The sequence below is a fragment of the Pimephales promelas genome, chromosome 14, assembly GCF_988280905.1.
Source record: "Pimephales promelas chromosome 14, fPimPro1.hap1.1, whole genome shotgun sequence".
Taxonomy (NCBI): Eukaryota; Metazoa; Chordata; class Actinopteri; order Cypriniformes; family Leuciscidae; genus Pimephales; species Pimephales promelas.
Window position 1 is genome coordinate 31,715,091 of NC_142782.1, and position 25,201 is coordinate 31,740,291.

At 35.8% G+C, this 25,201-nt stretch overlaps 3 protein-coding genes across 5 annotated transcripts; 1 reads left to right on the top strand and 2 right to left on the bottom strand.

Annotated features, from left to right (window-relative positions):
* Positions 1-268: 268 nt before the first annotated feature.
* On the top strand, positions 269-6,304 carry lhfpl4b (LHFPL tetraspan subfamily member 4b). 2 transcript variants are annotated; one of them, XM_089119864.1, is made up of 6 exons: positions 269-557; positions 641-690; positions 2,160-2,596; positions 3,466-3,699; positions 4,684-4,764; positions 4,856-6,304. In XM_089119864.1, the coding sequence occupies exons 3-5, from the start codon at positions 2,179-2,181 to the stop codon at positions 4,707-4,709; spliced, it is 678 nt and encodes a 225-aa protein (XP_088975990.1). In that variant the 5' UTR covers positions 269-557; positions 641-690; positions 2,160-2,178; the 3' UTR covers positions 4,710-4,764; positions 4,856-6,304. The 2 variants fall into 2 exon arrangements, with proteins under 2 accessions (XP_088975990.1, XP_039521524.1); XM_039665590.2 differs by having other exon boundaries at positions 272-557; positions 2,148-2,596.
* On the bottom strand, positions 5,821-14,741 carry pcsk1nl (proprotein convertase subtilisin/kexin type 1 inhibitor, like). The gene is made up of 3 exons (XM_039675360.2): positions 14,593-14,741; positions 9,248-9,777; positions 5,821-7,904 (listed from the first exon to the last, which is right to left on the bottom strand). The coding sequence occupies exons 1-3, from the start codon at positions 14,668-14,670 to the stop codon at positions 7,532-7,534; spliced, it is 981 nt and encodes a 326-aa protein (XP_039531294.2). The 5' UTR covers positions 14,671-14,741; the 3' UTR covers positions 5,821-7,531.
* A 383-nt stretch (positions 14,742-15,124) lies between these two features.
* LOC120481587 (uncharacterized) lies at positions 15,125-23,837 on the bottom strand. 2 transcript variants are annotated; one of them, XM_039675316.2, is made up of 9 exons: positions 23,724-23,837; positions 23,590-23,631; positions 23,461-23,502; positions 21,025-21,423; positions 20,612-20,785; positions 18,915-19,190; positions 17,896-17,937; positions 15,793-15,906; positions 15,125-15,700 (listed from the first exon to the last, which is right to left on the bottom strand). In XM_039675316.2, the coding sequence occupies exons 1-9, from the start codon at positions 23,767-23,769 to the stop codon at positions 15,597-15,599; spliced, it is 1,239 nt and encodes a 412-aa protein (XP_039531250.2). In that variant the 5' UTR covers positions 23,770-23,837; the 3' UTR covers positions 15,125-15,596. The 2 variants fall into 2 exon arrangements, with proteins under 2 accessions (XP_039531250.2, XP_088975987.1); XM_089119861.1 differs by having other exon boundaries at positions 23,431-23,502.
* Between the last annotated feature and the right edge of the window lie 1,364 nt (positions 23,838-25,201).

A 25,201-nucleotide genomic window follows, 5' to 3' on the forward strand; every position in this document is an offset into this window, starting at 1 on the left:
ATTATTATATTATTATTAGTATTACACATTATTGCATTTTTATTAGGGCTGTCAAACGATTAATCGCATCCAAAATAAAAGTTTGCATAATATTTACATAATATATGTGGGTGCACTGTGTATAATTATTTTGTGTGTGTATGTGTATATATATATAAACACACACATGCATGTATATTTAAGAAAAAATATTATTTATATATAAAATATTTATATTCATATATAATATAAATGATATATATACATATATATAAATACACATGCATGTTTGTATATATTTAAGAAATATTTTCATGTATATTGACCGATAATTTCATTTTCTCGTTGTGTGTGCATCATTGCATTGCATTGCTCTTGCGTGTGTGTGTTTGTGTGTACACGCAGAGACCCTCCTCCCAATCAGAATGGCCCTGCGCTCCCCCTCCCCTCTCCCACTCTCTTCTCCCTCCATATGTGCGAGGAAGATGGTTGCAGCCAGTGTGGGCCTGTTTTTAATGTCGCACATCCTGCCGTAATCCTACCGGGAGCAAGAGGAGGAGAACAATCCCTCCATTCAGGTCAGTTTCTCTCTTTCATTCACTCCATGCTTTTACATGACATGCTCTCCAGTAATGCAATTTGACTGTGATTTTTTTTTCAGCCAGTTCCTGTTTTTGGAGGAAGAGACCTGGAATCAGCCAGAGCAGAGAGGTGAATCACCCTTCATCCATTTTTTTTACATCTATATCGTTGACCATGTTGAGATCAGGTTTTGTGTTTGTTTTCCTGTAGACATTCGCTTTCTTAGATGTTCTTTTGTGCATCATGTCTCTTTTTATCATTTGGCAATGCTTTGTGATATTTTAGGGTTAAAAATGACTGGTTGTACTTCGTACAATAGTAACACCATGTTTTTTATGTACATGTTTTGGAATTCATTGAAGTTTAATGTAAATTAATATGATGCACTTACAAAATAGTATAAATGGTATTACCATAAAGTACTACATTAAAACAGTAAAGCTTTACAATAAGCTAATTTCAATTTTAATGGTAATTTCAACATTTGCTTGTACATTATTAATATATGTTAATATTATTTAATGGACCCGAGCTAACAATGAACAGTTGTATTTTTATTAACATTAACAAAGAATAATAAGTTCTGTTAGAAATTATTTGCTCTTTGTTTGTTAACTTTAGTTAATTTATTAATTACCATTAACTCATAGTACCTTGTTGTAAAGTGTTACTGTAAAAGCTATGGTACATGAATTTTAGTCCAATAGTATTTTTCAAAATACCATATTATAATCAAATGATACAATCATTGTATCATTTCAATTTCAAATGGTAACATTTCAAAGATATTTTCTGAGTAAAAACTGATTTCATATGTAAAAAAACCAACAACAACAACAACCTCAGTCTAGACATCCACCATCAGGACCCTCGAAATCAAAATGGTTAAACTCTTAAAGACCCAATGTGTAAAATGTATTTAGTCTCTCTTATGTCGTCCCAAACCTGTATGAAACACAAAAGAAGATATTTTAAAGAATGTTGGTAACCAAACTGTATCAGTTCCCTTTGACTTCCATTGTATGGACAACAAACACACACTCAAAAAAAAGATATGTTGACTTTAATTAACTTTTTTATGTTAACAGGTTCCACATAACTGGGTTATGTTAAACATAATTTATTAGGAATAAGATCCTTTTAACCCAATTCAGCTCTGAGCAGAGTGTTAAATGAACACTGAAGCAGTGTTAAAGTTGATTAAGAGCCCAACTAAAACACACACTGATCACCACAAGGGTGACTTCAATAATGAACAATCATCCCTCAATTATTCACTTCATTATCTCATTAACTTTAACACTGCTTCAGTGTTCATCACTTAAAACTACTTAATTCCATTATGTTGAAGTTACATACATGAACAAATTATGTTTGTTTAACGTAACCCAGTTATGTGGATCCTGTTGACATAAAAAATGTATTTAAAGCCAACATATCATTTTTTGTGTGCATATGGTTGCACAAGAAAAGAAAGTCATACAGGTTTGGAATGACAATTTTCCTTTTTGGGTGAACTATCCCTTTAATATGGGTTGGTATTGAGGTTAAGAACAAATGGTTATGTTGATTATTTTGTCTTGCAGATAAAACTACAGAAGCGAGTTTCCTCTTGCCATGCAGTACCACTCGCCTGAGGTGTCCCGTCTGTATCAGACCGAGTTCATCCGGAGCGCGCGGGCGGTGGGCGTGCTGTGGGCCATCTGTACGCTCTGCTTCGCCATCATCGAGGTGGTCATCCTCATCCAGCCGTCATGGGTGGGCACTCGAGAGCTGCACTACCGCGGAGGAGGACCGGCCCCTCCGAGCGGGACGCTGGGCCTCTTTGAGGTCTGCGTGGAGACCGATTGGCCCGTCCCAGAATGCCGTGGGTCTCTTCACACCCTGACCCCACTCCCTGCCTTCCAGTCTCCCGCTGTGCTGGTGTGCATGTCTCTCACCATGGTGTGGGCCAGCGTGGGCTGCCTGTGTCTGTTCCGCTTCTGCAACACAGCAACCGTCTATAAGATCTGTGCTTGGCTGCAGCTCACAGCAGGTGAGACGCTTCTCAGGTCAAAGAAGTGAAATGTTGCGAGATATTAACATTTAAACCAACTGTGTTCTCTCTTGACATTACTCCAGTCTTCAGTGTCACATGATCCTTCAGAAATCATTGTTTTTGTGCTGCTTAATAAAGTGTTGCATTTATAGAATTAGATAAACACGAAATAAAACTTTTATATAAAACAGAAATCTTCTTTAACAGTCTGTCACTCCGAGCCGAATAGAAGTAGTAAATCTTTCGGACGCCAATATATGTATAATTTAAGTCAAATCTAATTTCTTGGTATTAAAAGAAGCCTGTTTTAGGACCATTATGTTCTTTTGCATTGTGACACTATTTTCATGACAATCAGGCAATTCATTTTCCCTCAAAAATAATTTTGGAAATAATAATTAATGAATGGTTTCACAAGTGAAAGATATATGTGTGATTTCCTCTAAAGAGCTCATATAATATCATTTTTAAAGCAATTTTCTGTCTGGTGTTTCCTCATGTTTTTTTTTGCACCAAAAACATCATAATTCAGTTTCCCACGACATGATTTATGCCCTGAGTATCATCACCTTAAGAGTTAAACATGCCGCTATTGTACCTTTCAAGATTTCTGAAGGATGTAAATGAGCTTGTTTATGATTGGCTAACCTCTTTGTGTGTTAAATGAGTCTCTGGGGTCACAGGCTGTAGGTTTGCTGTCGAGTCCTATATAGTTTCACTGACGGCCTCTTTGCAGAGCTATATTACATTGAGAATCTCTCCACATTGAAATGTGACCTTCTTGACTAGAAAACATGCTAAGCAGCAGATTATATCTTGTTATATATTATATATCGTTCCTAATGGATATCTGTTTGTGTCCCCAGGCTTCTGTTTGGCCCTGGCGTGTGTGTTGTTCCCAGACTCCTGGGCGTGTGCGGAGATGCGGGCGCTGTGCGGGGAGCGTGTGAGTAGTTTCTCCCCAGGGAACTGCTCCGTTCACTGGGCGTACATACTGGCCATGCTGGGGGTCCTGGATGCCGGCATACTTTCCACGCTGGCTTTTGTATTGGGGAACCGCCAAGATGCCCTTCTGCCAGAAAATGCCAAGGATGGTGATGGTAAATGGAAAATCAATTCATGTTTTATTTAGTTTTGTTTGCATGATTTTTAAACTAGATTATAAAAAACAATCTCATTTAATATATGAAGAGTTCAGATGCAAAAGCCTCCAAGTGCCATTTGAAATTTTCTTCTAGAATGATAATTTGTATCAAGCTTGTATATTTAAGTTCAGTGATTTCACTTAAATGGCAATGATAATTACCTATTAATTGTTATTTAAGTGAAATTACTGAACTTAAATATACAAGTTTGATAAAAATCATCATTAAAGAAGAAAATTTCAAATGGCATTTAGAGGCTTTTGCATCTGAACTCTTCATATATATATATGTTGTGTGTGTATGTATGCATGTATGTATGTGTATATATATATATACAGTATAAATATATTACATTCAAATATAAACGTTTTATGCTTTTTTACTTTATTATTATTGTTAAATAAAATTAATTTTTTTTAAATGGTTTCAGTTAATTGAAATAAAGCTGATATTAAATAAAACATAAATATTAGATGAAGCTGATGATAAAATTGCTAAAATGACCAAAACTAAACTGAAATAAAGATCAAGCTAAATAGTAAACTTATATTAACAAAATTACTACAACTAAAATGAAAATGATTCCTGAAAACATAAAATAAATAGAAATATTAATAGATATTATAATAAAATATATTACCAATATGCCAATATAAAACCTATATATATATATTATATATCAATATATTATAGAATTAACATATATAATATAACATATTCAAATATAGAATTAATGTTGGCAAATTATTTTTCTTTTAATGCAGATATACAACAAACTGACTTTCCTTTTGTTTGTGATATTGTGGTAATAAGGTGATATCTGGAGCTGTACTGCTTGCTTTCTTAATTTACTAAATTCCTAAAATGTACTAGATGTTAACTCGATTCATTATCACATTATCCTCTACATCCATATCATGTTTTCTCCTCTCTTCTCAGTGACGGGCTTGTTACTGGCAGCATGAAAGAGGCCTGAGCTGTTCTCAACAGCCAGAAACTGCTGGTAAAACTGGAATCAAGGTAATGTTTTTAATTGGCACTAGCATTGGCAACCCAGCATCCTCTCCTAATCTTCTGCAGCTCACATCACTGTTCCTTCTCACCCTCTCAGTCAGGTGGCGTCTGTGAACTTCACTCTCGACGATTAACGATGACATGAAACGTGTGAAGAAATGCTCGGCATGATGTCATCATCCTGTGAAGTCAGCTTACATAACCTGTCTGCGTAGAAACAGTCACCTGGCAACTGTATCCGAGTCCTTTCTCCCCTGAGGGAGGAACATTAGTCTGATCTAATAATGGTGGCTTTAAATAGAGAAGAGGAAAGGTCATTTTCTTTAGTGCATTTCTATTTGAGTTATCGTCCAAGTCTAACAGATAAAATGAATGTTGTTTCCAATTAAATGATGTTTGGTTCAGTGTTCTGGACATTTCTTGTGCATGAATTTAAGACGAGATCTGAAGATGTAGTCACAGTTTCAGTGTTATAACTCAGTCACACTTAAGATTAGGGTCCAATTCTCACTATTAACTAGGACTTTTCCCCAATTAACACCTAATTACTTCTTATAAATCGTTAGTACGGTTGTTAAGTTAAGGTATTGAGAAGGATTAAGGGATAATAGTCATGTGGAATAAGGCTTTATTACAATAAACAGTTAATATCCTAGTAATATGCATGCTAGTTAATAGTGAGAATTGAACATTAAATTAAAGTGTTACCTGTTATTCTATATATCTGTTTAATTAGTTTAATTGTTGACCTATTTATATTTTTAATGCATGCACACACACACACACACACACACATATACACTGCCCGGCCCTGAAAAAAAGTCGCTGTTTGGATTAAAATAGGCAAATACTCTATAATTGGATCATTATTGTTGTGATTATTATGTTTCTAATATGGTAAAGTCAACTTCAACATGCCGTCTGAATCGTCGTCACCCACCGTTTATACACAAGTCCTTTTGTGTTTGTGTGATTTTTTTAAAGCCAATGCATTACATGCTAAATGTGAAGTCATTTCTAATTCACTTCCAGTTTATAAGCAATGCACATTTCTCAACAAACTGTTGGTGTTCACATACACTTTATTAGCACGTACAGTGATTTTTGTTGTTTGACAAAACTTGCAGTGCAGATATGAATTTTTGTACAAGATCTTATGGCTGCACGAATATCGAAAAGCGTTTATACTGTATACTCAGAGAGCCACGATTTCCTTCACAAATTCATATAGTCAGATTATAAACCCAGAGGGCATGAAAGTTGGGACAGTGATTAGTTATTATCAGACAGAGTGCTTCAAAGCCAAGTCAAGGAGGACAAAAAACATTTCATCAAGCTCGGATAGGATGCAAATGACATTAATGACACACGCCACTATAACAGCCAATCAGAGAAAGAGAGGACGACATTTAGATGAGCATAAACTCACATAGTGCTGCTTATTGCTGTATAAAGCAGCTGATCTGATGTGTTGTGCTGTTTAAACCTGTACCAGATATCTTCTGCAATAAATATAATATTTCAGAGAGTTTCGTTTCTCAATCATTTGTTTCAAACAAAAATGTCATTTCTAAAAGAACATACAATAGATGTAGTAGTAGATTTAGGCATGTCTTACAACTGTTACTGTAAATATCAATAAAAAATTAATTTGTGAAAGCAAATAATAAAGTGAAATTGACTGATTTTGGATTACGCGGTTTCATTGGTTGATGTTCGGGTTTGTTCTGTGTAGATTCATTGCTATTTGCATGTAAATCTCATTTCTCAAGAGTCATTTGATCAAAAATACAGTAATATTGTTAAATATTATTACAATTTAAACATTTTCTACACATGATGAACAACATATATTTATGATAGATTTATTAATGTGTGATTTTTAAGAAATCTTTCTAATAAGCTGATGTGGAGCTCAGGAAATATTTCTTATTATCAACGTTGAAAACAGTTATTCAGTGAATAACTGAAAACGATGAACATAATTTAACTGAAATAGAAATATTTTGTAACATTACAGTCCCTTTTGATCAGTTTAATGCATCCCTGCTGAATACAAGTGTTAACTTATTGACCAAAAAATAAAAATAAACGTCAAACTTTGAATGTGGTAGTGTATGTAAATTTGATTTCACAATGTTTAATTTGTGAATGATCAATGGGTAGCTGTTTTATAGGCTAATTTATGTTCATTATTACAGAAAATATTCAATACAGCAACCTAGAAATGACTTTATTTTCCATATAGAGCCGTATTAACAGCAGAAAGTACAATGTGAGCTCTGTTGCTTCGCTTAAAAACTGAAAATGGGGTGCAGAGGTTCTCCACACCCACAGACAGCTGTAAATATATGGAGCATGATAGGAGCAGAACCAGCAAACGCTCCTTTAATCAGTGGAGAAGCTCATGGACTCTGGGTTACTGAGATGTAAATGGCCCTCAGATCCTGGTCAAGCTGTGGTTAGTCAGAGACCAGCAGCCTAAATAATTGGGTTACCAACAGGTAATAAAATGGCAGTACAATGTGGCAAGAAAGAAGGACAACAAAAAGCATATTCCATAAGCTGTTATGTGTGTGGAATTTATTACAGTATAACATCGAAACGGCGTAACATCACATCAGAGTACCTTGGCAAGCAGGCCTGATTGGAGTAGATGTAGGCAGATGACAATGAATGCTGGCGTATCAGTAAGCTCGCTCTGTCTGTCTAGATTTCCTTCTATTTCCCCTCCCCACTTTTCCCTTGTTTTCCGCTGACTCTCATGCACTCTTCAGGCTGGCAGGTACTGGAGGATGTGCTGTGCGATCATGGCGGGGTCGAAGGTCAGGGCCCTGCGCTTGCGGCTGGTCTTTTTGGGGGGCGGCAGGTCAGTGTCTATGCGCTTCATTCTCTGCAGGCCGACATGTGCCGTTCTGTCGTCGTCATCGTCGTCGTCGTCATCGAGTCTCTTCACCCTCAGCAGTGACGCCTCCACCTGCGGGACGGGGGCCGAGTCTAGGGAGCGGCGGGAGCGTTTTAGGACGGGTCCTCCGGATCGCTCCGCGCTGGCCACGGCGCTCAGGTCACGTTTGGCGCGCTGGTTTGAAGGGCCTCCCTGACTGCCACCCGATGCCAAGCCCGAGAGGATCTTCTCAACAAGATACCTTAACATGAAATCAAAATATATCAGCTTTCATTTTAATTTTAGTTTAATATTTGTTATGTGCTTTAGTCATTTAGTTTTTGTTTTTAAATGACCCCTGGAATTCATACATTATAGCATATTTTAATGCAACTAATTAGACCTATATTTATAGAATAGCAAAGTATGCCTAATCAATGACTATACGTAATATATATATACACTGTAAAAAAATATTGATGGTTTAACTTAAAAAAGTAAGTAACCTGGTTGCCTTAAAATTTTAAGTTCATTGAACTGGAAAAAGTGAGTTAATACAATGAAGGAGAATAATTTAACCATCAGAAACTCAAAAATATATGTTATCTGAACTAAATAAATTTTTTTCGTTGATTTGACAAAAGAAAAAATGTTGTGATTACTACACTGTAAAAAAATATTGTTGGTTTAACTTAAAAAAGTAAGTAACCTGGGTTGCCTTAAAATTTTAAGTTGATTGAACTGGAAAAAGTGAGTTAATACAATTAAGTAGATTAATTTAACCATCAGAAACTCAAAATAATAAGTTATCTTAACTAAATAAATTATTATAAAGTTGATTTGACAAAAGAAAATATGTTGTGATAACAAATCTTGAAAATATTTTTTACAGTGTATATATATATATAAAGGCTATCATGATCATTTTGCCAACAATGAACCATGGATTTGTTTAGTTTATAATTTTTTTTCTTTTTTAGTTGAATTCATTTTGTGCATTTGAAGAAAAATAAAGACAACCGTTTTAGCCTTGTGCGAACTTATTTAATAGAATTAGACTTCTAGAATGTTCTTTCAAGTGCGAAAAATTATATTTTTCATTTAGTAGTTTTTCTTATCATAGCCTACAAATGTCTTCGGAAATTCCTTTTCCTCGATTTACTGAAGCATGTAAAACACATATCATTTGCAGCTGCACAGCCCTGTATATATCTATGCTGCATATATCTATGCCGTCTGGCTTGCTCATAGGCTGTGCCGCGGCAACTGCACATCCAATGGCGCGACCAATGAGACAACTCTACATTAACACGTCAGAGCCTGCCAAGGGGGCGCCAAGTCCCCGAATTTTCCATTATAGCAGGTCTTTGTTCATTCATAGTCTGTCTGACATATATTAGAAGATGTGTCTGTCATGGATTTGCACTGAACTGATTCTCAAAAATACGGAACAAAGTGTGTTCCGTATCAGTTCAATACGGAACAAGACTTTTATGCGTCAAATACGGAACGATTCCATATTATACGGAACGGTTGGCAACCCTATTTCCAGCTAGAAACAATACATTTGTTTCAACTTTTGTTTCATTTGCTGGTTTCCGTTACCTAAGCATCTCTTGGTCTTTGTCCTGCTCTCTCTCTGGAATCCTGTTGGTTGTCGGAGCGAGTCCAGCCTGCATCAGTCTCTCCTGCTTGTAGCGGTTGAGTAGAGCCTGAGTAAGCTGAGGATCCAGAAGGCCCTGGGGCTTGGCCATGCTCACGGCCTGCTCGGTCTCATCGTAGTCCGGAGGGTACGGTGCCTGAAAATCCCCCTCATCCTCCTCGTCTTCCTCTGGTTTGCCCTGTCCGTTGTTCTGTGCTTGGTTAAGGAGACGCAGCATTGATGCCAGATAAGCTGCTTCTTGTTCCCGCCTCTGATCGTTCTCCACCAGGCGCTGGAGGGCCTGTCCCAGACCTTGAGCTCTCAGGACCTCCGGCTGATAGTACAGATCATTGCTCCGGCTCTTGAAGTCAGCAGCTGGATAAGCCATCATCTGGGCCTCGTAGGGCACTGAATCCCGCAGGTCTCTTCGGAGACGCACTCCTCCCGCCTGGCTGTCAAAACTGCGACCTCCGCCACGCATGGCAGAGAGAGGCTGAGAAACAGACGGAGGAAGACAAAACCGACAGCTGATTGGTGAAAAATGTCTTCTGTTTCCATGTTAAAGCAATATAAACAACTTTGTGCACATTTTGGTATACAGAGAACTTTTATTTGCATGCATTGTACTCTTAAATATACCATTTGTAAAGTTACAGTATATTGGCTCCCCCAAAACACACACACACACACACACACACAGGCCCTGCCATATATATTAATACACACACGTATATTATTTTTCATTATTTTTTAATACATTTTAAAATATTTTTAAATCCGCCAAACCAATCTTTATCATGTTTCCCATATTTTAAACCCTATAACGAACAACAATATGTTTTTTTTTTTTTTTTTTTTTAAATAAGCATTAAAATACACTACATTTGTATTTAGTAGGCCAACGTTCGTTGTAAATTCATGGGCGTTTTTAATCAGTAGCCATGTTTCCATCCACTTGTCAAACGAATTATCTAAAGTTCGGTTAAAAAACTCATGCGGATAAAGCTGGTGAAAGTGTGTTTCCATCCAACGACTTTAAAGCGAATAAAAATTAAAAACCTGTACGTAATGACGTCACATGCTGTTTTGCGATCAAATCACGTGACGTTGAACTTGATAACCGTAGCAAAACTTTGCGCACCGTTTTGAACTGCGTGCCTCAGGTGAAGAAGAGAAACCCTGAAACAAGTGAGGTTGAACGAGAGAGCTATGCATTTTCAGCATGATTTTCAGTGATATGAGTGGAGGATGGAGTTATACTGCGCATTGGTAAGTAGATGGAAGGAATGGGGCTCTCCATTCATAAATGTTTATGTTTGTAATGGTCTGGCGCCGCAAGATTAACGTTAGTTCCCTGGACAGGTGACAGTGTTTGGTTTGTGGGGATTTGGTTTAGCTAACGTTAGCGGTAAATTTGTGAAATTACATGAATTAAAAATGGATAAAGATGCTATAATAGATTTCAGTCACTTTGGTAGTTTCAGCTAAACTTTTTTTAAATTATTTTTAAGGCATTAGGGTGGATTTTAGCAGTGATGTGTAACGTTAGCTAATGTAGGCTAGCCATTTGGCGGTTTGAATTTTAGCTAACTATAGATTTTTGAATTGTAGTCTTTTAAAAAGGCATTTTAAATAATAAACTAAGTGCAATGTAGTGTTGTAAAAAAGAAATGTTTATTTTTTGATACTTATCTACTGAAATATTATCTGAAAAGCTTGGAGGGGGAAGGGGGGCGGGGGTTAAAATGACAACAACAGCTAATATACCTGCTGCCAAATTATGAGACATGAAAAATATCTATATGGCAGTTTTTCTGCATGGTATTGATTTCAAAATTATGGTCAGTGAAAATGTTGAGTGGCTATTAGTAATTTTGGAAAACAACTAACGTTAGTCAGAGTGGCTGGTGAGCAAAAAGGTTCATGTCAAGCTCTGATTGTTAGTAAAAACAACAACGTTTTTACTATAATGACTGAAATCGCTTGCATCATTTATAGCAATAATGATGGAATGGGGCTCAGCATTCATATAGACATTTTTGGTCTATGACCGTACATTTGTGATGCATATTTGTCTGGGAATGAAATTGAATTAATTAAAATGGTCATAGATGCTCTACTCAAAGCAATTTAAGTTGCATTTTTTATTTGTAACTTAATGGACTAAATCATAACATATTTTAATTCGTGCAATTTTATTTTGTATTGTTAATAACTTAATGCAATTGCATAATGTAATTGAATCTTATTTAGCAATTAATATATTCAGAGGACAAACTGTATGATAAATGGCTGTAAATATGTTAAATTTGTTCTGAAGTACATCTGCCTTTGAGAGCACAGAAACACACACCTCCCACTTCAATGTAACACTTTACATACTAATCATTCATGCATTCATCACAGTTCGCCACATTTCATTCAGAGGAAGCATTAGTAAGCACTTTTTTCTCTCCTCTCATCTGCTGATCCACAGTGAATCAGGCATTCAATTACACTTGCACACTATTGAGAAGAAAAGAAAGATGCTTTTCATGAAGCTGAAATCACTGTAGTGTGCATAGCAAGCACACTCTGACAGTATGAGTAACCAGCTCCTCTCCGGCATATATTAGTTCTGTCACTGGCTCTGATGATCTATGTCCACCATTACTGACAGGAGACCTGCGTTTCAGCAGTGATTGATTGTCTAGAGAGCCTTAAATCTGTTTCTCTGTTCATGTTAGCCACTGAAAAGCTCAGCTCAAGCCTGAGGCCTGTGGTTTTAAACAAAGTGCCGAGTCATGACATTGCCTTCACCCTCTGTGTGCAGCATATTTGAAATCGCAAAGCGAGTGCTGAGAGACAAATCTCTGTGCAAGATTTAAATCGTATTCTGCATCAGTTGCGTCAGAATGATAAATGAAACAGTTTGAGTCGGATCTTCAGCTTGAGCTTTGTGGGGTATTTCAGGGCTGTTATGATTCATAATAAATGAGGCAGATAGTGACGTATGAAACTAAAGGAACAGGATTCCTCTGTGCGCTGATGTGTGAGTGTATTTGATGACTCACTCTGGCGCATTGTGACGTCTATCCCGCCCCTGACCTGTATGTGTGTGGGTGGTAGAAAGATCTTGTTATCTTGTTGTCCATGAGTTCAAGTGGTGTTGATGTCCTCCGGTTTCTTACCATCTGCTCTACTCCGCATTACTGCGCCAGTGGAGAGATTTCTAACATGAACAACTTTCTGCAAAGTTACACTGCTAGTCTGCTAGTTAAATTCCCGCAGACTCCAGCCAAAGTGCGTGTGTCATTATAAAACATACTAGAGATTATTAATATTAATAGTGTAACATAAGCTACAGTTTTCATTAAAACATTTTACAGTACAGTTTAAGTGTTAGCCAATCGGTCCTGTTACTGTTAACTAAAAGTATAAAAAATCATTTTCAGTTATTGAAATAAAATAACAAAAATTAGAATTAGAAATCTAGAAATGAAAAAAAAAGTACTAACATTATTAACTCTAGTTCTGTCAAATCGATTAATCACATCTATCATAAGTTTGTAAATGTATGTGTTAATGTGTTTGCTGTTTGTGTGTGTGTGTGTATATGTACAGTGTATATATATATATATATATATATATATATATATATATATATATTACACACACACGCACATATATTTACAAACTTTTATGTTAGGTGTGATTAATCGATTTGACAGCACTAATTATTACTAATAATAATTACTTAAACTAAAGCTGAAATAAAAATAAAATAAAACTATTAAAAAACAAACTAATAAAAAAATAAAAAAGCACATATAGAAATGTTGCCTTGGGAACTAAATGAAATAAATAGTAATATTAATACTGAAGATAATAATTACTAAAACTTAAGGTGAAATAAAAATAAAATAAAGCTAACTAACAAACTAATAAAAATAATAAAAGAACATTATAAAATTGCTATAACTTAAACTAAAATACAAATTGCAAACTGAAAATATAAAAACGTTAATTAAGATATTAATAAATGCTATTCATATATATATATATATATATATCTTAATATATATATATATATATATATATATTTATTTATCAGCTTTACTATAGCCTATACTATAAATATGTAGTACAGCTTATAAAGAAAAATATATAAAGTTTCAATGATATTAATCTTTCTTTTTCTTTTAAAATAAATCAGTTAATTGAATTTGAATTAAATTATGCCACATGAAGCGCAAGCATTTTTACAGTCTAGATGGATATAATGGATGGATGGATGTGAGAAAACTGAGTGTGCTCTCTGAAAGCAGTTGCCATGGCAGCGTTCCTCCTCCGCTCCGAGTGAAAGACTGGCTGTTTGTTCTGCTAATGAGATTGTGCATCCTCTACTATTGATTTTGTCCTGTGTTGTCCTTCAGATACGGCCCATAATCCTTCACACATTTCCAGAATCACTGTGTTTTTTATATTCAGCTCAGTATCAGTGACGGCCGCTGTCCGTGGTGCTGAAAACCTGAGCGCACACGCTAATGAATGCAACAGATGGTCAAAACAAACTCTACTAGTTACTTTAATTCACAACAGCTGCCCACAGATCTCTCCAGTGCATCAGTGCTGTAATATATTATCTAGAGATCTAGAGACCAGTATACCACAGGCCCTATTGTTGCAAATAAGACTTTGTAACACTTGTTATTGAATTAAAAAGAATATTCTCTGAATAGACCTACATTTAGTTAATGACAAAATATAGTACAGTCCTGGATTAATCAGTAATAGAGCTGCAGAATAAACAAATGCTGTCTCTCATCATAAAATAACACGGAGCTCTGTAATTGAACGATGCATGTGATATTTAATGTGATCTTGGGCCTCTATTTCTGGACACTGCCTTTCAGAGATATTTCTAGAATTGAATCAGGATTCTATTCGCCAGTAGAGCCCTGTTGATGATATATGCTCTGTTGTTGCCAGGCAATGAGGATTGTACGCCCTATTTCACGCCATCTGGCTCGAGTGATCTCGATCAGTTCAGCAAAAATGAACACGCAGCTAAGCGTAACTAAAAAGCTAAAAAGCTAAAAAAAATAAATAGTACACAGTGTACTCTCCCATATTCACAATAATCCATGTGCAATGATTCAAATACATATATTTAAAATGAAATGAATGAAATCAGCATTTACCAGCCAATTCAACCCTTTATTCTAAACTGCATAGAGGCAAAAAGGAAGAAAACACGGTGGTTGAAATGTAGCTATAGAGCTCACCAAACACACATGATGAGGGTCTGGTGTGGTGTTTGCTTTACCTTTGCCTCTGGTGTGAGGATCTGGAACAGCGTCAGAGAGACGAAAAGCAGAACAGAGTTGGTCAGAAGGCCCGACATCCTGAAGGAGAGAATGTAGCTGCCTCTGCAGTGAAGAGATACGCTGCCACTGAACACCAGCAGAGATAGACAGAGAGAAACAGAGGGAGGGAGGGGGAGGAGCTTCACTGTTACTCTTGAGAGAGAGAGAGGGAGGGGGAGGAGCTTCACTGTTACTGTGGAGGGAGGGAGGGAGGGAGGGAGGGAGGGAGGGAGGAGCTTCACTGTTACTCTGGAGAGAGAGACAGAGGGAGGGGGAGGAGCTTCACTGCTGGAGAGAGAGAGAGAGAGAGAGGGAGGGAGGGAGGGAGGGAGGGAGGGGGAGGAGCTTCACAGTTACTCTGGAGAGAGAGAGAGAGTGCTTGTGATTTTGCATGGTAAAGATGGTGAAAATTTACTACTGCAATCTGAAAAATCAGATCAATGGGTAAATAATGTCTGGCTGTACAAAATAATGACAATTCACAATTTCGGGATTTTGCAGTACCTTTTTATCTTGCAGTATAATCAAAAATGCAAGTGACATGAAGTTTTCAGAATTGTGTAGTGGTAGTAGTACAGTGAATATTATTATAACTAAGACATAGTAAAAACAAGGCATGTAAAATGTAAACATAAATTCTAGATTTATGTAAAATGCATAATATGCAAAACGTATTTATTCATTTTGCATGTACACTTCTAAATTACTTACAAATGAGAAAAAAGTTAAATGCCAAAGCCACAGATATTTTCAATACAGAACTTCAAGAGTGAACGAGAATATTAAAGCCAGCGATAAAGTAGTAGAAGAATAGAGATTTAATTCATGGTTATGAATTCAGTAAAAGTAACCTTCAATTTTAAAAATTGTGATTTAAAATAAGATGTAGATACAATTATTATGATAGGTATTTTACTTTTATTTTGAAAGAGTATTATAATTCAGCATGCAGAAAATGATTTGATTAATCTGAGTCGATTAATTGATTGGTTGTCTCTTCTTTCCACTTCTGGAACTCTGTCTTCTTATACATCCATATAGCATTAGCTGTCCCAGTAAACACTGAACCTGTTGAAACAAATCTAAACAATGTGGCAAAACACAAAGCTATGTGCAAATGAATATTAGACATGAAGATGAGTTGATTGGATGAAACATACTTTTGCTCCTGATGATCACTACCACAGTCATGATGACGAGACTAACAGCAATGCAGGAGAAAAAGCCGACGAGGAATAAAGATACTCCTTTATCATGCTGATTTTCAGTTAAATCTGAAAGCAAACACAAGAAACATATCCCCCCCCCCCCCAAAAAAAAAATATTAATAATAATACAGTTACATTCACAGTTTTTGTTTTGTTTTGTTTTGTTTTCTAGTTTGACTCCTGCAAACTAGAAATATCTCTGAATAAAACATAAAAGCTAATACAATTTTATTCACCTGTTGCAGAAAAGTAACAAGAACAACTAAAACTAAATTAAACGATTTACAGGCCAGAGTTTCTATTTATTAGCCTATATCATTTTTGCAGCTTTGAGCGATGTAGCCAATCACAGACATATGTGTTGATTTAGTAACGATAGACTTCCCTCACCGCTCAAAACTGACTTTTTGTTCAGTGATGTATGCTGGCAAATTCTCGAATTATAACAAACAACGCATGTATATATTATGAAAGATTCATTGTTAATAACAGAGATAATGGGAGCGCACTTTGCGCACAGTCATGCCAAACCATGCCTGTGAGGTTAGGCATAACGTTACGCCGAGTTTCAGGCCAAAGTCCAGTTTGCGCGCTGTCGCCTCCGTCATGATCATCTATTTTTTATATATATATATATTCTAAATATACTTCTTATTTATTAAAACCAGTCAATTGGTGGATGAAACATTGATTTAAATTAAGATTCAATTAATAAAAAACGAAATTCACTTTAAAGAAAGGTTTCTTTGTGGTTTCTCTTTAATATCTCTGTGAAAGTTTTAAAGTCGCTTTCAGAACGGTCATGTCTGTGAATATAAAACGCATGTGTAGACTGATATTTTTCAAATGTCTAGACCACTGATCTATATAATATATCATTGTATAGATGAGGGGTCTGGACTAGAGTGCTAGCATTCTATGTAAACAAAACTTCAACAGGAAGTGGAAAACCGTTTAGTCCGATTAGGAAACCCTAAACTGATTAGGAAATAGAACGGGCGCAGAATATGGTGGGTAAACCTAATTTGCAATGGGGGTTGAATAATTACACTCTAAAAAATGCTGGGTTGTTTTAACCCAATTTTGGGTCAAATATGGACAAACCCGAAATGTTGGGTTAAAAATGTAATGTAAAAATTTAACCCAACGGCTGGGTTAGTCCATATTTGACCCAAAGTTGGTTTAAAACAACCCAGCATTTTTTAGAGTGTATGATTACAACTGTAGGTCTCACTGTAATTTAGGAATGCTAATAAACAATTTGTAAATGAGGCATGTCTTTGCCACATATGGTGCTGGTAATGTTCATTTTAAATTAAAATAAATAAATGAATAAATAAGCTGTTACTTTAATAATTCAAATAAAACATTAATAAAACACTGTAAGTCCACTTACTTAAAGCCTGTTCACACAAAGAACGACAACTATAATGATAACTATATTAGCAACCACACCAACGCATGATCGCGCATCTTTTTATTCTGTTCGCGCGTTGTGGGTTCAAAGTAGTGAAAATGGATGATAGGCATCTCGAATGTTGATCTACTACTTCCTAGCACCATCCCCTATAAATAAATAAACACACACACATGCATATATATATTAGCAAAAAAATCCCAAAGATATTATTCCTCCTATCTTTATCGTTATAGTTGTGGTGTGAACTCTGCTATTCTTTAATATGGAGAAAGATTTTTAGAACTAGCCTATATCTTTATCGTTATCTTTATAGTTATCATCCTTGGTGTGACAAGCCTTTATTGTTCTCTATGTAATACATATTTTCATATATCTAATAGAAGCTCAAACCCTCATGTCATGTTGGGGGTTTGAGTTTCTATAAGATGTATAAGATAAACATACAAAGTATATTTTACTTTTTACAATTTTGGAAAGCTGTATTTATAACCACTAAACCATTAGAAAAATGTAAATGCTTATCTAAACCTTAACTAATAAGAAAGAGATTATCCATACCTTCATTCATTCAAAAAATAAATAAATCGGTAGTAACCAAAATCAAAAAGCATCAAACAGCAAATCTGCTGACTTACTTTGTGTCTGGTAAGATGTTGTGCTCATGTTGGTGGCTTCAGCTTCAGTAAAAAAGAGAAACACAGTCATTTTTATTTACTTTTTACAATTAATGAATAAATTATTTAAAGGGATAGTTCACTTTGAAATTCATTTTTGGTACGTTTTAGCTTACCTCAAGGACCTCCAAGATGTAGGTGTCTTTGTTTCCGCAGTAGTTTCAATTTTGATATTTTTAGGTCAAACCGGTCTTGTCTGTCAGTCATATAATGGAGGTCTATGGTCACCACCTCAAAGAGCATACACAGAGAAGACAATATAAAAACGAACGGCGCTTTGGTCTGCGCAAGCGCCGGAAGTGATCTCTCGCGTGTACGTCACTCATTGTTTACACAGAGATTTCAGAAGTGTTACCCTTCACTGTGAAGATGTAAACACATATTTAGATATACAGGAAATTGCAATGAAAGACGATTTCGATATATCAACAGACAACAAGACAACGTGCCCTCAGATCACTTGGACGTGGCTGTGGTTACGAGAGGTAAAAACGATATAAATACTGTTCGTTTTTCACACAAACCGCTCGTTTCGTGTCTTAGGCCATCAATGTGTACTTACATTTATGAGTCATTAAATCATGTATGATTTGGACTTCTCTGTGCATGCTCTTTAAGGTGGTGACCATAGACCTCCATTATATGACTGACAGACAAGAACGGTTTGACCTAAAAATCTTAAAATTGAAACTACTGGAAACAAAGACACCTACATCTTGGATGCCCTTGAGGTAAGCTAAAACATACCAAAAATAATTTAAAAGTGAACTATCCCTTTAATAATATTAATAAATTACAGAACATGAAATAATGAGCCTGTACTTGTATACAACTGTATCACTGCCATTAAATTATTACAGGGAAACCACATTATACTTGACAGGACAAAACATTTTTTTTTTCAAGTGTTTAGATTACGTTGACATTCAGGTGTCAAAATAGAGCATTAGAATTTTAATTATTGTTACATTCTGTTTTACCATATGGGCTGTAGGTGTAAGTCTCACTGCGACGGTTCACCGCTGAATTAATCTCGTGCACACAGGTGAAGGAAACAGGAGGACTCACTTTCACATCAAACATACACTTATAATGAAGTGAATAACACAGTGTGTCCTTCATTGTGTAGTTGTGTTCACCCTCCACTGACAGCTGGAAAGAGCTCTCAATGGACCACCTCCCAAATGAACACATCACTATTACATGCGCTCTGTCCTGCATTTGCCCATACACTGTGATGTTGGGCTGTGAGACATCTGAAATAAAACACACCAACATGCTTATTTGCAATATATTCTTCAAACTGAGAGCCAAGATGAAACTAGAAATATTATATATATATATACATATATTATCCTTTCATTTACTCCAGTTAAAGAGTGTTGGTGTTAGGTTCTAAATTTCGGCGCTGGGTTGCGAGTATTGGGCATAATTTTACTCATTCCTACAGGTTTCGTACTCACCCATTGTTTTATATAAATGACGCACACATAAAAACTAGAGACTCTCTAACTAGAGATCTGCACTCCCTCGGGAATACTGCAGGACCCAAAGCAAAAGAGTGAGGCACGGGACTAGATTTAATGGCCGAGTAGGGATCAGATCGATATAAAGTATCTACTGTATACATCGATACTGATGACGAATATCGAAAGTATCGATACTCAAATAAAAATATTTTAACATAATTGGATGATTAACCCATGTTAGTGAATAATTGTGTTGTAGAACATTTTCCTGCTCATCTGAATGTGCGCAAAAGCTGCAAGTCAGAACCAATCAATCACAGAGAGCATTCACACACTGCCAAAAGTATCATACGAAACCACGCACTGTTGAGCAATGCTTAACAGAAGACAGAAAAAAAACAGGAAAAAAAAAACGTTTGAGCTATTTCACAAATTGATATTGTAACCTACATACATAGTTTGTGCAATTACATAGTTTTAAATTGAATGTTAAAAGTTCATACTGATGTACTATTCTGTAACTAATTTTAATATAAATCATTTAATGGGTGCAACAGCCTGTCACTGGCAGTCTGAATGTTACATTGAGTGACCATAGTCCAATTAGACCTATAATATAATGTAGATTTCCATGGTTACCACTACAAGTAAACATTTTAAACTTGTGTAAACAAAAATATAATTTATTTCCAATTAAGGTGTAATGTTAAAACATTGTGGATGTTGAATGTGGATGTTGTCATGTGATTGCATTTTGGTTTGTGTCATCAACTCATCAACCGATTCTGACCATACCAATGTGTGAAAAGGAACCAAAACGCCTGTTGCGGACCAAATGAACCGAATTACAGATGTGAAAATGTCCTTAAACGCCTCTTCCGCTCTTCAGAAGTGTGCTGTTGCTACACGGGCTGGTCGCACTGGGCTTTCTTTTTTTAAATTAATTTATAATGTGGTAGTAATGAAGGAGAGCCTGCCCTTTTATTATATAACTAATATAGCATATTCTATGTTTTTGCTACTGTTGGTGTAGTCAAGTAAACTTTGCTAATGCCAGTGCAGTAACAAGTTTGTTTCCAAAGAAATTATAGTAACAGTATTAAACATGATATTTTTAAGTAAATAGCACATAATATTTTCCACAGTGTACTTGTAGTAGTCATTAAAATGGCAATGTTTCTGTAGTGAATATAACTGTGTTGACTTACTTTTTGTGGGGCAGAAGCCCCACTGTCCACCGTTGTCGTAATTTTTTTCTGTTGAACACCACAGATGACCATCAGTCCTGCCATCCACAGTGCACTCAGCGTACCACTTGCCATTAAACTTAAAAGGGAAATGGCATGGTTTCCCAAGTGAATTACCACCTATACTAGACATCTCTGCAGAACATAAATAAATGAAATTAAGGGTGCAAGTTTAATTTAGAATGGTTTAAGACTTTGATCTAATCAAGTCTGTCACCTAGTTTAACAAATGCTAACATCACACAGGGAAATTCATTATATATCAATAGACATTAAATATGAATGTTACATTTTGTCAGTATAAAGGGCTTAATGGTTGCCCAAATATCTCCAAATATTTGTGTCCAAATAATATTATAGACTTTTGGTCATACCTTGATATCCATGAGAACACAAATTTTCGTTGGTCCCATAAATCTGCCATCGACTCCAAACACCTGTTCCAGTAAACAACACCATATTTTTGTTATCTTCATTTCTATGGTTCAGGTGCAGTGGATGTCCCTTCAATCCAAACAAGGTCTCATTTTTACATTCCCAGGTTTGTCCGGGGTTAGACTCATTGCAGGGCAGAAGGATAATTTGGGCCCAGTCTTCTATCTTCTTTGCCCCCAAACAGAGACCTAAAGAGAGGCTGATGATTCGTGAAGAGGAAATCCATCTGAAATACTGTGCCTCAGATGATTCGTCACATGATGCAGCCTCTACATTAGCACTCACAACTGTCAAACATTTGTTGTGGTCCTCGTTGTAGATAAGGAAGGGGCTGGTTTCTGAATGTATGGAAAAATATATCAGACACTGTAAAAGGCAATACGTTACATACTGTATAAATTTATAAAACTAAAAAAACTAGACGCTGTGTCACAACAGGCCGAGACTGATTGTGCATTGAAGTAAGAATTTTTTTACATTTTATATTTAATTTTCTTGTGATTGATTGTTTAGTGTATAGTATTTTAAACACAATCATGCCAAAAAGTACTTTAAAGTCCCTACAAATTCTTTGAAATTCCACATTATACAGTAAATTTCGTTTTTATTAATGGATTCTGTCTGCATTTTCTGCATTAAGGAATTCATAGTGCCCTAGATAAAACGTAATAAATACATTTAACAACTAATAATTAATCATCATGACTGCAATGTTACTAGAGATGGAGAAAAATTCTACTCCAGTGTAACCGGGTTCCTGTCCCCAAAAACATTAGTACTCAAAAGCACTTTCCTCCACGTTTTCTGCTGTGCATCGTTTATTTTTACCACGCATGCTCACCTGCCCACCAGTTATATGCACCCCTGAGTATATCGATAGTCACATATTTCAAATTTCGTTTTACCCCGGCCCTTAGTGGAAAATCATAAAGAACTTTGCTGTGTGTATAAATTCGCTAAATTTACTTTTTGATTCACCTGCTACGAGGACTGGTAGATGAACAAATCCACCAGCCAAGCATACTTTTTTACCGGCCAAAATAATAAACAGCCTTTTTGTGTCACACATACATTAATTTATATATATATTTAAAAAAAAAATTGTCATTATAGTTCTGGTCTATTATTTTCAATTTTAATATACTCATATTACACAATTTACACACATAAAATAATATTTTTGTGGTGGTGCCTATGAAAAAAGTTCTGTTCAAATGAAATGTAATAATTGTATATTTAATAAAATATATGCAATAATGATATATTATAATTATTGAAAAAAATTATTTGGTTTTACTCTACCTATTTTTTTTTTATTCCATTTAATCTGACTGATCCGATCAGTAACTGAAGGACTGCTATATTTGCAGTATTTACTTTACAGCTTTACTCGTGAACTATAAACCCTGTTCATCAAGAAGGTGCTGGACACTATGTGTACTGCATCCAAACCCGACTGAACTGTGCTCTGGCCCACCTCTTCCAAGCCTCCACCTTATAACCAAGCCCGTGTACGATACGGAGCGATCACACTAGTCAAACAAATCAGACTTTGGGGGTCAAACGTGCTTGGGCGCGGTTCAGATCGCCTAGTGTGAGTACACCCTAAATGGGCTAACAAAAAGGCCTAAAATCAGAGTAAAAAATTAGCTTTTTTTAAATTATGACAGTTTTATTGTAAAAGTTATACTTACATCTATGTAATTTTTTTAAAATAATTCTATCTAATAAAAAATAATTCAGTACATGACCCCTTTAAAGGGTAAGTAAACCCTAAACCAACTTTTTTGGTTAATGATCTGTAAGAATGGGCTTTTTTAATGCTGATCATTGATTCGAGTAATTTTTTTGACATTTTGGGTATAAAGTGTTTTATTTCTACAATATACGGTGTAAAAACGTCTTAGTGCTGCCCTCTTTAGGTTGAACAGTGGCTACTGCAGTTGAATTTTCCTATTGGATGTTTGCGGTTCGCAGGTTTTAGCTCACCACACCCTTGGTACTGAGCTACAGCTACCATGCCCTCGGCTGTTTAAAAATCCGCCCCATGACAGTCACGGTTCGTCTCAATTTTTTTAAATTGCACTTTAAAATATTTTTCTTAAAGAACACTGACATTAAATTATATAGATTAAAGGGATAGTTCACTTTGAAATTAATTGTTGATATGTTTTATGCCCTTGAGGTAAGCTAAAACATATCAAAAATTAATTTCAAAATGAACGATCCCTTTAAAGTCAGTAGACAGACGATGCCATCGAAACTGTTGTACCATTGACCGGTGTAAAACACAAATTATAATGACTCATCATATCTTTTAAAGTTTTTTGAAAATGAAGACTGACCGATTAAAGTGATTAGATCGGATGACGCACCTGTCACTGAAGTAGTAGTAGTATGCCATGCATCAGGAGAAGCTGTACAAACAGACAGCAAAATTATATTGATGCTATCCTTGTAGAATAAAAAATAACTGAAAAGTGTATAGATTAAACTTAATGCACCTGTTGTTGTATGGTAATCTGGGTCCCATGCATCAGCCCCATCTGTACAAAACACAGAAAAAATGATATTGACTCCAACCTTATACATAGTTTATAGACACAAAATCTGAGGCAGAGAAATGTGATCCACTTACTGAAAGCTGACCAAAGGACCAATAAAAGGATAGAAAGCAGGTTCATGCTGTCATAGATTAGAGAGCTACAGCTTTCTGAGACACATGTGGCAGAGACTGGGCTTTAATACAGAGGAAGTCTATTAAGTGTTACAAAGAAATATAGAGTAGGAGTGAAAAGCAGAAGTGGCTATTATGACAAAAATTAACTTCATACACGGCAAAATCTTCATTGTTAAATATACACCACATGGGAACCACCAGCAGTGTATTAAAGTGAAAATCAAGTTTTTAATGTTGTTTATGTGGTGTTTTCAATATGCTTTAAGACAAACCATGTGTAAATTCATAAATCAACACCATTGCTGAGAATTTTCTCCTTAAAACTGCAGTGAACCAGAGACGGTCTCAAAAACGCAGTCACAAATATTTTAACCAATCACATCTACGTGAGGGCTGGCTTTAGCATATCATTATGCTGCGAAGGAGAGGAGTCTCAAGAGAAGCCAGGTTATCCGGGTATATTTTTCTGTTGATATGAAAAATCCAACCCGATCTCACGGCAATTCGTACGAATTTTACGAGGTGGCTAATTCTTACAATTTCAAACAACCTCACTTGTGCGAATTAGAATGATTTTTGCTAAATCGTACATATTTTAGTGGCGAGTGGCGTCTCTGAGGTGCGACCAATGAACTTAGCCCTATACGTCATTACACGATCTTCAGTCTTCACGTACCTTGGCGGGGTTTCAGACACGTGACACGACTTGCACCGATCAGATGCATCACTGTGGGATTGTTCAGGATTGTGGGTAATGAAGTACTTATCCAATACATCGCGAATAAAAGGCATTTAACTTAAAACAAGGTTAGTGCCCCATGAACTTTTGCCGTTTATATGAGCATATACAATCGCTTAGTACAGCCGTAGCTGGTTTTAAGTCTACCATGTATGGTTACGTTTTTATGGCTTATATCTCAAATGTCAATGGAGAAATTGTATTGAATTTTTTCTTCCGGCACCGGCTGTGGGCAGGGCCGTGATGCTGTATTTGTATGAATTCATCTGACCCCTTTTAATCACTCGTACAAATTCGTACGAATTGGTCGTGAGATAGCGTTGGAAAAATCAGGTCCTTTTAGCAATATAGTTGGTGAATTATGTTTATTAAAAAAATATATATAATTTTTTTTTTTCAATTTATTAGCTTGGTAACACAAGCTCAGCAGTTTAAGATATTGAATTCGTAAGCACTTACCCAAGACTCTTCTCTTTAAATACTAACGAGACTTTGATTATTCTAACACATAAAACTAATATCAAAAACACATTCACATGAGTTGCAGAAAGAAAGAAAGTGAAAGGAAAGAATGAGTTTTAAGAGAGTGAAATGATGAAATCCCAAATTTCAATATATATGCACTTGACTTTATGGGACCTAAACTGTCCTATAAAGTTATAGTTCTTAAGCATAAAATCCCGAAATGTAATTTGAA

Excerpts from the sequence above, each read along its gene's own strand:
- lhfpl4b (XM_089119864.1), top strand. The coding sequence starts at position 2,179 with ATGCAGTACCACTCGCCTGAGGTGTCCCGTCTGTATCAGACCGAGTTC. Across the intron at positions 2,597-3,465 it reads TTGGCTGCAGCTCACAGCAG|GCTTCTGTTTGGCCCTGGCG; the intron begins GTGAGACGCTTC and ends TTGTGTCCCCAG. Across the intron at positions 3,700-4,683 it reads AAATGCCAAGGATGGTGATG|TGACGGGCTTGTTACTGGCA; the intron begins GTAAATGGAAAA and ends CTCTCTTCTCAG.
- pcsk1nl (XM_039675360.2), bottom strand. The coding sequence starts at position 14,670 with ATGTCGGGCCTTCTGACCAACTCTGTTCTGCTTTTCGTCTCTCTGACG. Across the intron at positions 9,778-14,592 it reads TCCTCACACCAGAGGCAAAG|CCTCTCTCTGCCATGCGTGG; the intron begins GTAAAGCAAACA and ends TCTGTTTCTCAG. Across the intron at positions 7,905-9,247 it reads AAAGACCAAGAGATGCTTAG|GTATCTTGTTGAGAAGATCC; the intron begins GTAACGGAAACC and ends TTTCATGTTAAG.
- LOC120481587 (XM_089119861.1), bottom strand. The coding sequence starts at position 23,769 with ATGAACCTGCTTTCTATCCTTTTATTGGTCCTTTGGTCAGCTTTCA. Across the intron at positions 20,786-21,024 it reads GTGTTCTCATGGATATCAAG|AGATGTCTAGTATAGGTGGT; the intron begins GTATGACCAAAA and ends TATGTTCTGCAG. Across the intron at positions 15,907-17,895 it reads AACATCTTACCAGACACAAA|ATTTAACTGAAAATCAGCAT; the intron begins GTAAGTCAGCAG and ends GTTTGCTTTCAG.